This window comes from Nerophis lumbriciformis, linkage group LG12, assembly GCF_033978685.3.
Source record: "Nerophis lumbriciformis linkage group LG12, RoL_Nlum_v2.1, whole genome shotgun sequence".
In the NCBI taxonomy this organism is placed as follows: Eukaryota; Metazoa; Chordata; class Actinopteri; order Syngnathiformes; family Syngnathidae; genus Nerophis; species Nerophis lumbriciformis.
In genome coordinates, this window is record NC_084559.2 from 761,279 (window position 1) to 774,565 (window position 13,287).

The 13,287-nt window shown below is 41.7% G+C and overlaps 1 protein-coding gene across 2 annotated transcripts in view; it reads right to left on the reverse strand.

Moving 5' to 3' along the window:
- Positions 1-12,911, reverse strand: part of LOC140679209 (uncharacterized) — an 85,620-nt gene extending 72,709 nt beyond the window's left edge. For both annotated transcript variants that reach the window (XM_072914189.1, XM_072914188.1), the window contains exon 1: positions 12,758-12,911. In XM_072914189.1, coding sequence (XP_072770290.1) covers positions 12,758-12,838 — 81 coding nt within the window. In that variant the 5' untranslated portion in view covers positions 12,839-12,911. The remainder of the gene's footprint in view (positions 1-12,757) is intronic.
- Positions 12,912-13,287: the final 376 nt, after the last annotated feature.

Genomic DNA, 13,287 nt, shown 5'->3' on the forward strand with positions numbered 1-13,287 from the left:
TGAGGTCCGAGATATACTGAGGTGCCAGTCCATGTAAAGCTTTAAAAACAAACAGCAAGGTTTTAAAATCAATTCTAAAATGAACAGGGAGCCAGTGCAAACTCCCCCCCTCTGTGCATCGTTTGAGGTGGGCGGGGTTTGACAGCAGGGGTGTATATTGTAGTGTCCCGGAAGAGTTAGGGCTGCATGGGATTCTGGGTATTTGTCCTGTTGTGTTTATGTTGTGTTACGGTGCAGATGTTCTCCCGAAATTTGTTTGTCATTCTTGTTTGGTGTGGGTTCACAGTGTGGCGCATTATTAGTAAGAGTGTTAAAGTTTTTTTTTATACCGCCACCGTCAGTGTAACCTGTGTGGTTGTTGAACAAGTATGCCTTGCTGTCGACTACGTGAGCAAGCGGAAGCCCCATACAACATGTGGCTGATCAGGCACGCTGGATGTAGAGGGCGCTATATGCTGTACCATCACGGCACGCATGACGCTGACAAGCGCTAATCATTCAAAACCCGCGTGCCGCACCAGCTTATAAATTCCATTCAAAGGTGCGCGCAGCATGTCTGTGACTCCTGGTTTATACATAGCACTAAGCAAAATAAATTTTTTATATGCAGTGTTACTTCATTTAAAATTTCAAAAAATTTTGCGGCTCCCATTGTTGTCTATAATTTGTGAAACTGGTCAAAATGGCTCTTTGACTGGTAAAGGTTGCCGACCCCTGAGCTAGGAGGTAAAAAAGTTAAAGTTAAAGTACCAATGATTGTCACACACACACTAGGTGTGGCGAAATTATTCTCTGCATTTAACCCATCACCCTTGATCACCCCCTGGGAGGTGAGGGGAGCAGTGGGCAGCAGCGGTGGCCGCGCCCGGGAATCATTTTTGGTGATTTAACCCCCAATTCCAACCCTTGATACTGAGTGCCAAGCAGGGAGGTAATGGGTCCCATTTTTATAGTCTTTGGTATGACTCGGCCGGGGTTTGAACCCACAACCTACCGATCTCAGGGCGGACACTCTAACCACTAGGCCACTGAGTAGGTAGCTGGATGAGGAACATTTTAAAAATGTTTTTACACTCTAAAACAAGAGTTGGGAGTGCTATGCATTACCAATTTGTTAGGGGTGTAACGGTACACAAAAATGTCGGTTCGGTACGTACCTCGGTTTAGAGGTCACGGTTCGGTTCATTTTCGGTACAGTAAGAAAACAACAAAATATTAATTTTTTGGTTATTTATTTACCAAATTTGTAAACAATGGCTTTATCCTTTTAACATTAACTATAATAATTCTGCCCACGTTAATCAACATTAAACTCAAGTTGTTGCTCAGATTAAATAAAATGACCAAACTTTTCTTCTACATATAAAAAGTGCAACATTAAACAGTTTCAAGTCCACTCATCGTGCTTAATTTATTACAGCATTTGGGAAGCCTGTAGTTGATTTTTATTATGTAAATGTTATATTTTTATCAACACGTGATAGCAGGGACCCTGCCATTCAAAACTAGGCTGCTGCATTTCTAATGATTCATGTAACTATAGCTGGAAAAAAATGGTACAATAGCAATAGGAGAGACTAATTCATCCTTGAACACCATGGAGTTCATGTAGGCTTAATGATGCACTTACATTATTATATCAACTATCAGAGACAGAAACTCTTCATTTAACATTTTTTTGCTGCTTCAACACAGCTCAATCAACACAGAAAAAGGTAAAGTGAAATAACAGACAGACAGGGCTTTGCTGTCCGTAACACACACACACACCGCAAAATGAGCTAACGTTATGCTAAAAGCGAATTAACCTTCACTTCAAGCCAGGACTGCGAGCGAGCAGAGCTGCCTTTTAAATTTCTAGAAGAAGAAGAACTAGAACTAGAAGAAGAAGAACTAGAACATCTCATAGTGATGTTACTAGTAGTTGACTGGGAGGTGTTTATTATCATTTGGGGAGAGTCCACTGCCTGATGCTTACCTGCTAAACGCTAAGCACTGACTACATGCGCTCTGAATACGCACTGCTGATTGGCTGTTACCGCTCTGTGTGTAACCAATCAGATGGTTGTGTGGGTGGGACAATGCTGGGTGCTGTGTAGAGGACTGACAGAGACAGAGGCAGAAGGAAGCGGAGGCGACTACTTAATATGTCCGTGTGGAAACTCGTTCGGTACACCTCCGAACCGAACCGAAACCCCCGTACCGAAACGGTTCAATACAAATACACGTACCGTTACACCCTTACAATTTGTTATTAAAATATTCATAAACCAAGCAACTGGGTGACGTAAGACAATGATCCAGCCTCAAACAACTCACTTGAAGGTACACTTGTTTGTTTTGCACGATTAATGTGGATATCCAGTTCTCAGAATTGTGTTGCTGAGCCACCGTTCTCCATCAGCGGAAAGGACGACTCTTGACAGATGGAAGTACTGGAGATCTCCGTCAAGGCTTATGCTCTGGTATGCTGACTCTCAGTTGTCAGTAAACATGGATGCGTTGAAGTTTTTTTGTTTGTTTTTGTAACAGAAAATCCTTCACACCAACAAACAAACAGCTCTTGAAATATAATCAATCAATCAATCAATCAAAGTTTATTTATGTAGCCCTTAATCACAAGTGTCTCAAAGGGCTGCACAAGACCACAACCGTCCAGCTAGGAGGCAACTGGATGAGGTACAATTTAAAAATATTTTTACATTCTAAAACAAGAGTAGGAGTGCTGTGCATTACCAAAACAAACAGGCTAAAGAACAGCTTCTTCCCCAGGGCCATAACCATCCTGAACGGACTGCCCCATTGTCCCTCATAACTGCCTTCTCTTCGGTGCAATAACCCATTCCACCAACCACCCTGTTTTTGTTTTGTTTTTTCATGTATATATTCATTTCACACCATATTCATTGCACTTCTACATTTGTTATATTTCTATATATTTGCACATTGTTTTTCTAGCATGCACACATCGCACTGTATGGAATGGCCTCAATCTCGTTACCTTGCGTAATGACAATAAAGCTGATTCTGATTCTGATTTGTAAGGATGTCCGATAATATCGGACTGCCGATATTACCGGCCGATAAATGCTTTAAAATGTAATATCGGAAATTATCGGTATCGGTTTCAAAAAGTAAAATTAATGACTTTTTAAAACGCCTCAGTGTACATGGACGTAGGGAGAAGTACAGAGCGCCGATAAACCTTAAAGGCACTGCCTTTGCGTGCCGGCCCAATCACATAATATCTACGGCTTTTCACACACACACAAAGTGAATGCAAGCATACTTGGTCAACAGCCATACAGGTCACACTGAGGGTAGCCGTATAAACAAGTTTAACACCGTTACAAATATGCACCACACTGTGAACCCACACCAAACAAGAATGACAAACACATTTCGGGAGAACATCCGCACCGTAACACAACATAAACTATACTGGCTCACCTGCACTGGCTTCCTGTGCACTTAAGATGTGACTTTAAGGTTTTACTACTTACGTATAAAATACTACACGGTCTAGCTCCGTCCTATCTTGTCGATTGCATTGTACCATATGTCCCGGCAAGAAATCTGCGTTCAAAGAACTCCGGCTTATTAGTGATTCCCAGAGCCCAAAAAAAGTCTGCGGGCTATAGAGCGTTTTCTATTGGGGCTCCAGTACTATGGAATGCCCTCCCGGTAACAATTAGAGATGCTACCTCAGTAGAAGCATTTAAGTCCCATCTTAAAACTCATTTGTATACTCTAGCCTTTAAATAGCCCCCCTGTTAGACCAGTTGATCTGCCGTTTCTTTTCTTCTCTCCTCTGCTCCCCTTTTCCTTGTGGAGTGGGGGGGCACAGGTCCGGTGGCCATGGATGAAGTGCTGGCTGTCCAGAGTCGGGACCCGGGGTGGACCGCTCGCCTGTGCATCAGCTGGGAACATCTCTGCGCTGCTGACCCGTCTCCGCTCGGGATGGTGTCCTGCTGGCCCCACTATGGACTGGACTCTTACTATTATGTTGGATCCACTATGGACTGGACTCTCACAATATTATGTCAGACCCACTCGACATCCATTGCTTTCGATCTCCCCTAGAGGGGGGGGGGGGGGGGGGGGGGGTTACCCACATATGCGGTCCTCTCCAAGGTTTCTCATAGTCATTCACATCGACGTCCCACTGGGGTGAGTTTTTCCTTGCCCTTATGTGGGCTTTGTACCGAGGATGTCGTTGTGGCTTGTGCAGCCCTTTGAGACACTTGTGATTTAGGGCTATATAAATAAACATTGATTGATTGATTGACATTGATTGATAAACACAACAGAACAAATACCCAGAATCCCTTGCAGCACTAACTCTTCCGGGACGCTACAATATACACCCCCCGCTCCCCAACCTCGCCCACTTCAACCTCCTCCTGCTCTCTCATGTCCCAAATTCCAAGCTTCTGTTTTGAGGCATGTTGAAAAAATAATGCACTTTGTGACTTCAATAATAAATATGGCAGTGCCATGTTGGCATTTTTTTTTTTCCATAACTTGAGTTGATTTATTTTGGAAAAACCTTGTTACATTGTTTAATGCATCCAGCGGGGCATCACAACAAAATGAGGCATAATAATGTGTTCATTCCACCACTGTATATATATCGGTATCGGTTAATATCGGAATCGGTAATTAAGAGTTGGACAATATCAGAATATCTGCAAAAAAGCCAATTTGTTATTAAAATATTCATAAACCAAGCAACTGAGTGGCGTTAGACAAAGCTCCAGCCTCAAACAACTCACTGTCACTAAATCCCATGAAATCTTATACGTCTAGTCTCTTACGTGAATGAGATCAATAATATTATTTGATATTTTACGCTAATGTGTTAATAATTCCACACATAAGTCGCTCCTGAGTATAAGTCGCACCCCCGGCCAAACTATGAAAAAAACTGCCACTTATAGCCCGAAAAATACGGTACAAAGAATTGCTATTGTGACATCTAGTGGACACTTTTAGAACAGCAGTTTCTTTCATTCAAAAAATGTTGGCTCATTTTTATACTGTGCAAACTTATCCCACGGGCCGGATAAAACCTATTCAGGCCCACGGGCCTTACGTTTGACACCCCCGCTTTAGAGACTGATGATTTTAGCTTGGAGGTAATCCTCCTTTTTCATTGTCCCATTTACTCTCTGTAAAGCAGCAGTTCCATTGGCAGCAAAACAGACCCAGAGCATAATACTACCACCACCATGCTTGACGGTATGAATGGTGTTCCTGGGATTAAAGGCCTCACCTTTTCTCCTCCAAACATATTGCTGGGTATTGTGGACAAACTGCTAAATTTTTGTTTCATCTGACCACAGAACTTTCCTCCAGAAGGTCTTATCTTTGTCCGTGTGATGTCAGATGAAACAAAAATGGAGCTGTTTGGCCACAATACCCAGCAACATGTTTGGCCTTTAATCCCAGGAACACCATTCCCACCGTCAAGCATGATGGTGGTAGTATTATGCTCTGGGCCTGTTTTGCTGCCAATGGAACTGGTGCTTTAAATGGGACAATGAAAAAGGAGAATTACCTCCAAATTCTTCAGGACAAGCTAAAATCATCAGCCCGGAGGTTGGGTCTCGGGCGCAGTTGGGTGTTCCAACAGGACAATGACCCCAAACTAGGGCTGTAACGGTACGTGTATTTGTATTGAACCGTTTCGGTACGGAGGTTTCGGTTCGGTTCGGAGGTGTACCGAACGAGTTTCCACATGGACATATGAAGTAAGTTGTGTAAACAATGCACACCGAGGCACAACACACGGCATGCTAGCAGCTAACGGGCTAGAATAGACTGACCATACGTCCTCTTTTCACCGGACATGTCCTCTTTTGCGGAGCTGTCAGGGCGGAGTTTCTTAAATGCCTCAAATGTCCGGCATTTTGAGTTAGGGTTGCGTGTATTTTCAATGTACGTTCAGGGTTAAGAAGGGGTTAAAAACAAAACAAACAGCAGCATTGGTGAGGGAGGGGCAGAGACAGAGAGAGAGAGAGAGTTATGGTAAACGCGCATGCGTCGCCAGGCTCTGCTTTTTATCCATAGATTTATCACATTTAATTTTTTATTATCTATAGCAGGGGTGTCAAAAGTGTGCCCCGGAGGCCATTTGCGGCCCACAGCTAATGTCTTAAAGGCCCACGGCACATTCTAAAAATATTATTAAAATAAACAAAAACATAACAAAAGTGAAATAAAAAAGCTTAAAGGTTAAATGTAATTTAGAAAAAATTGCAATGTTGACTAATAAAACAAAGCTGTTTTTTTTTTCTTTCAAACTGTCATTGCTCAAAACATAATATTGAATCAAAATCAATGTTATTATGAATTATTGACCTATCTAAGGTTCCCATTACTTCACATCAAATATTCCACTAAGAAAAATATTTTTGGTGGAAGAGTTTGCAAATTTGGTAAATAAATAACCCAAAAATGTATATTTTGTTGTTTTCTTACTGTACCGAAAATGAACCGAACCGTGACCTCTAAACCGAGGTACCTACCGAACCGACATTTTTGTGTACCGTTACACCCCTACCCCAAACTAGGGATGTCCCGATCCAGGTTTTTGCACTTCCGATCCGATACCAATATTGTTTTTGCACTTCCGATCCGATACCGATACTGACCGATACCGATACTGACCGATACCGATACTGACCGATACTGGCCTATCCGAGCATGTATTAAAGTTTAAAGTTATTTAGCCTACTTAGTTGTCAGAATCATGTTGAAAAGGGTTTTAGTACTCTTGATAACAACTAGCCAGCTGAATTAGGGGAGTTTGAATAATACACAATGGTTGGTAACAAGAAACTGACCTGTTTATTCAAGGATAAACACAAAATAGACAAAATTATACATGACAAACAGAAATGGCATCATTGAACTAGGGCTGGGCGATATAGCCTTTTTTTAATATTGCGATATTTTAAGGCCATGTCACGATACACGATACAAGGTTTCTCATAGTCATTCACATCGACGTCCCACTGGGGTGAGTTTTTCCTTGCCCGTATGTGGGCTTTGTACCGAGGATGTCGTTGTGGCTTGTGCAGCCCTTTGAGACACTTGTGATTTAGGGCTATATAAATAAAGATTGATTGATTGATTGATTGATATATCTCCATATTTTGCCTTAGCCTTGAATGAACACTTGATGCATATAATCACAGCAGTATGATGATTCTATGTGTCTACATTAAAACCTTCTTCTTCATACTGCATTAATATATGCTACTTTTAAACTTTCATGCAGAGAAGGAAATCACAACTAAAAAAAATCACTAATTTTTTCATACGGTGTTGATGTGGAAATGTTTGCCTCGGCATTTTGATGGTGTGGACGTGTGGCACCGAATGGAGATAAGCGTCTCGACAGACGTCACAATATTTGAACAATGATGACGAAAACTGTTTTCTCTGTCGTGTCCGTGTGTCGAAAATTGTTATGCGCTTATTATTTTTTATTTGATTTTGTGCGTGGCATAGATTTGCCGTGCGCAATTGCACAGGCGTGCTACCTCTTTGCTGCGAGAGGGCGTATACGTATGTGACGTATGGCGTGACAGTATGTGACGTGTGTAAGAAGCTGCGCTTGCTGTCTGTGAGAGGGAGACACAGGAAAGAGAGAGAAGAGCCTGTCGTGTAATGCCAGCAGCTAAAAGCAACTGCGTGAGAATCCACAGACCTGTGGATGTGTTGAAGGTGTGCTGGAAAATGCGGAACGGAAATTAGGGAGCAGCAGAAAAGTGGAATGTATTATTTAGATACAGGTAAAAGCCAGTAAATTAGAATATTTTGAAAAACTTGATTTATTTCAGTAATTGCATTCAAAAGGTGTAACTTGTACATTATATTTATTCATTGCACACAGACTGATGCATTCAAATGTTTATTTCATTTAATTTTGATGATTTGAAGTGGCAACAAATGAAAATCCAAAATTCCGTGTGTCACAAAATTAGAATATTACTTAAGGCTAATACAAAAAAGGGATTTTTAGAAATGTTGGCCAACTGAAAAGTATGAAAATGAAAAATATGAGCATGTACAATACTCAATACTTGGTTGGAGCTCCTTTTGCCTCAATTACTGCGTTAATGCGGCGTGGCATGGAGTCGATGAGTTTCTGGCACTGCTCAGGTGTTATGAGAGCCCAGGTTGCTCTGATAGTGGCCTTCAACTCTTCTGCGTTTTTGGGTCTGGCATTCTGCATCTTCCTTTTCACAATACCCCACAGATTTTCTATGGGGCTAAGGTCAGGGGAGTTGGCGGGCCAATTTAGAACAGAAATACCATGGTCCGTAAACCAGGCACGGGTAGATTTTGCGCTGTGTGCAGGCGCCAAGTCCTGTTGGAACTTGAAATCTCCATCTCCATAGAGCAGGTCAGCAGCAGGAAGCATGAAGTGCTCTAAAACTTGCTGGTAGACGGCTGCGTTGACCCTGGATCTCAGGAAACAGAGTGGACCGACACCAGCAGATGACATGGCACCCCAAACCATCACTGATGGTGGAAACTTTACACTAGACTTCAGGCAACGTGGATCCTGTGCCTCTCCTGTCTTCCTCCAGACTCTGGGACCTCGATTTCCAAAGGAAATGCAAAATTTGCATGGTTGGGTGATGGTTTGGGGTGCCATGTCATCTGCTGGTGTCGGTCCACTCTGTTTCCTGAGATCCAGGGTCAACGCAGCCGTCTACCAGCAAGTTTTAGAGCACTTCATGCTTCCTGCTGCTGACCTGCTCTATGGAGATGGAGATTTCAAGTTCCAACAGGACTTGGCGCCTGCACACAGCGCAAAATCTACCCGTGCCTGGTTTACGGACCATGGTATTTCTGTTCTAAATTGGCCCGCCAACTCCCCTGACCTTAGCCCCATAGAAAATCTGTGGGGTATTGTGAAAAGGAAGATGCAGAATGCCAGACCCAAAAACGCAGAAGAGTTGAAGGCCACTATCAGAGCAACCTGGGCTCTCATAACACCTGAGCAGTGCCAGAAACTCATCGACTCCATGCCACGCCGCATTAACGCAGTAATTGAGGCAAAAGGAGCTCCAACCAAGTATTGAGTATTGTACATGCTCATATTTTTCATTTTCATACTTTTCAGTTGGCCAACATTTCTAAAAATCCCTTTTTTGTATTAGCCTTAAGTAATATTCTAATTTTGTGACACACGGAATTTTGGATTTTCATTTGTTGCCACTTCAAATCATCAAAATTAAATGAAATAAACATTTGAATGCATCAGTCTGTGTGCAATGAATAAATATAATGTACAAGTTACACCTTTTGAATGCAATTACTGAAATAAATCAAGTTTTTCAAAATATTCTAATTTACTGGCTTTTACCTGTATGTAAAGTGTCTACATTATTGAAATTAGTGTTATTTGCTGATGACACTGATATTTTTTGTTCAGGGGATGACTTAAATCAATTGCAAGAAGTCATTATGGAAGAAATGAGTAAACTAAAAACTTGGTTTGACTACAATAAATTGTCATTAAACCTGACTAAGACTAAGTTCATGCTGTTTGGAAAGAGGACACGTGAAACAAGGGTGCAGATACAAATAGATGGGGTGGATATTGAAAGGGTTTTTGAAATAAAATTCCTTGGAGTTACAATTGACGATCAAATTAACTGGAAATCACATATAAAACATGTACAATCTAAGCTGTCAAGAAGCATCTCAGTAATAAATAAAGCAAAGCAGGTTCTGGATCACAAATCACTCCACATTCTTTACTGTTCATTAGGGTTACCATACTGTGTGGAAGTCTGGGGGAATAATTATAAAAGCTCATTAAATTCAATAACTACACTTCAGAAAAGAGCTGTACGCATCATCAACAAGGTTGGATATCTGGACCATACTCACTCACTATTCTTACAGTCAAAAATATTAAAATGTAATGATATTATTTTGTATCAAACTGCACAAATAATGTATAAAGCCAAAATAAATAAACTCCCGGGAAGCATTCAAAAATTGTTCAGCATACGAGAGGGCGGTTATAATTTAAGGGGGGATTTAAATTTCAAAATGCTTAGTTATAGAACGACCATTAAAAGTTTTTGTATTTCAATTTGTGGAGTGAAATTATGGAATGGTTTGAATGTGGAGTTAAAGCAATGTCCAAACATAAACCAGTTTAAAAAGAAGTACCGTATTTTCCGCACTATAAGGCGCACCTAAAAACCACAAATTTTCTCAAAAGCTGACAGTGCGCCTTATAACCCGGTGCGCTTTATATATGGATAAATATTAAGATTCATTTTCATAAAGTTTCGGTCTCGTAACTACGGTAAACACCCGCCATCTTTTTTCCCGGTAGAACAGGAAGCGCTTCTTCTTCTACGCAAGCAACCGCCAAGGTAAGCACCCGCCCCCATAGAACAGGAAGCGCTTCTTCTTCTACTGTAAGCAACCACCCGCCCGCGTAGAAGAAGAAAAAGCGCGCGGATATTACCGTACGTTTCATTTCCTTTGTGTGTTTACATCTGTAAAGACCACAAAATGGCTCCTACTAAACGACAGGGATCCGGTTCATGAAAAGACGCAATCTCTCCATCCGCACACGGATTACTATTTCACAGCAACTGATATTCCTGTGAACCGCACTGTGGATACAACGGGAGCACGTACGGTGAATATTCGCACCACAGGGAATGAGAAGTCATCCTTCACTGTGGTTCTAGCTTGCCATGCTAATGGCCAGAAACTTCCACCCATGGTGATATTCAAAAGGAAGACCTTGCCAAAAGAGACCTTTCCAGCCGGCGTCATCATAAAAGCTAACTCGAAGGGACGGATGAAGAAAAGATGAGCGAGTGGTTAAGGTAAGTTTAAGTTTACGCGAAGAGGCCGGGTGGCTTTTTTCACGCAGCTTCGTCCATGTTGATATACGACTCCATGCGCGCCCACATCACGCTGGTTTTAATATATTATTAAAGTTTGACTGACCTATTTGACTGTTTTTTTGACATTCCTTTAGCGCAGTTAGATGCGGCTTATAACACGGGGCGGCTTATAGGTGGACAAAGTTTTGAAATATGCCGTTCATTGAAGGCGCGGCTTATAACCCAGGGCGCCTTATGGTGCGGAAAATACGGTATAGGTACATGCTATTCCAGAGGTACAGAGACGAAGAAGGGCTTTGATATTGGCTTGTTTATGTTACAGAAGAGTGTCGGGCTGCCCATTGAGGCAGTGGTGTTGCTGTGGTGGCATCATACCATTTCCATGATCACTAGTGGTAATGGTGTGGCTATGTATGTGTGTAGTGTGCATATGTATGTATATATCTATAATTTATGTATATACAAGTTCATTAAGTTTGTACATTGAGTGAACAGGTAGTTTCTAACTCAGAGTAATTTATGATTTAAAGAAAAGGGGTGGGATTAAGTAAGTGTAAACTTCTTCTCACTCCTTTTCAAATATGTAAAAAAATAAATAAATAAATAAAGTCCAATGCTCATTTGTTTTTGTTTTTTCTTTTCCATTGTTTTGTTTAGAGATGCTACCTCAGTAGAAGCATTTAAGTCCCATCTTAAAACTCATTTGTATACTCTAGCCTTTAAATAGCCCCCCTGTTAGACCAGTTGATCTGCCGTTTCTTTTCTTTTCTCCTCTGCTCCCCTTTTCCTTGAGGGGGGGGGGGGGCACAGGTCCGGTGGCCATGGATGAAGTGCTGGCTGTCCAGAGTCGGGACCCGGGGTGGACCGCTCGCCTGTGCATCGGCTGGGAACATCTCTGCGCTGCTGACCCGTCCCCGCTCGGGATGGTGTCCTGCTGGCCCCACTATGGACTGGACTCTTACTATTATGTTGGATCCACTATGGACTGGACTCTCACAATATTATGTCAGACCCACTCGACATCCATTGCTTTCGGTCTCCCCTAGAGGGGGGGGGGGGTTACCCACATATGCGGTCCTCTCCAAGGTTTCTCATAGTCATTCACATCGACGTCCCACTGGGGTGAGTTTTTCCTTGCCCGTATGTGGGCTTTGTACCGAGGATGTCGTTGTGGCTTGTGCAGCCCTTTGAGACACTTGTGATTTAGGGCTATATAAATAAAGATTGATTGATTGATTGTTTTCATTTTGTTATAATGTCTGTTAAGGCTATAGCACTGTATTGGATCAGGTTTGCTCTTGTTTTTATGCATATTTGAAATAAAAAATATATCAATCAATCAATCAAAATGATTTGCAAATCATTGTATTCCGTTTATATAACACCATTTCCCAACTCATATGGAAACGGGGTTTGTACAATGCATGACTTCATTGAAAAACAACTGCAATTAAACTTCACGACTAACATGCAAACTGTTGCTAACTGTAACCCCCCAAACTAAGGGGTGTTCAGAAGCAGTGTTGCCTTCTGCTAAATTCGGCGTGGGTGTTATCTTATAAAAATAATTGATGGTGGAGAAATGTTGACTTTTAAGTTGTTGCCTTGTATTGCAAGCATTTCCCAATTTTGGCTTGACATAGTCGTGTAGTCTCGGGAAAAAAAACAAAAAACAGCAGATTAACTTCAGGCACAAACACGCCGAATTGTAACGTGTTCAATTCTGCGTCCTTCAAAACACTTTTAATCCTGAATATCGAGTTATTTTTCGCCCAGGCGCAAATTAAACGTGGAGATTTCACAGCCAGTGAAAGTCAACGAGCGAGAAAGTTGAGAAGAAAACTTGTGGACTAACTTACTTTCTGTGCTGCGCATCCCATCAGGAGGAGTAGATATGCTGTCATGAAAACTTGCGCCCCAAACGAGGAAATATAAGTCATTTTCTTCTAATTGCGTGTCTTTTAAAATGCGACGCCCGGCGAAAGCGTGTCCTTTTTTGCCACTCTCATTCACCTGAAGTGTCGGGAGCGCGCTTTCCATCCTTCATGTTCCCGCCCACATTCATCATCACAAATTGTGGAGATAAATATTAGAATCAACTCGAGTTTTTGTTAGTATTCTCGTAAATAACACCATATTGTCAGTATCGAAATATTAAATATTGAATAAAATTGCTTGGTTCTTGTTTAATTCATGTCGTTGTCGTTCTTAGTATCACCGCCAGATGGCGCCCGTGTATGAAGAACCACTTTCACGCCCTGCTGGAAAGATGCGGGTTATACAGGTAAAAGCCAGTAAATTAGAATATTTTGAAAAACTTGATTTATTTCAGTCATTGCATTCAAAAGGTGTAACTTGTACATTATATTTATTCATTGCACACAGACTG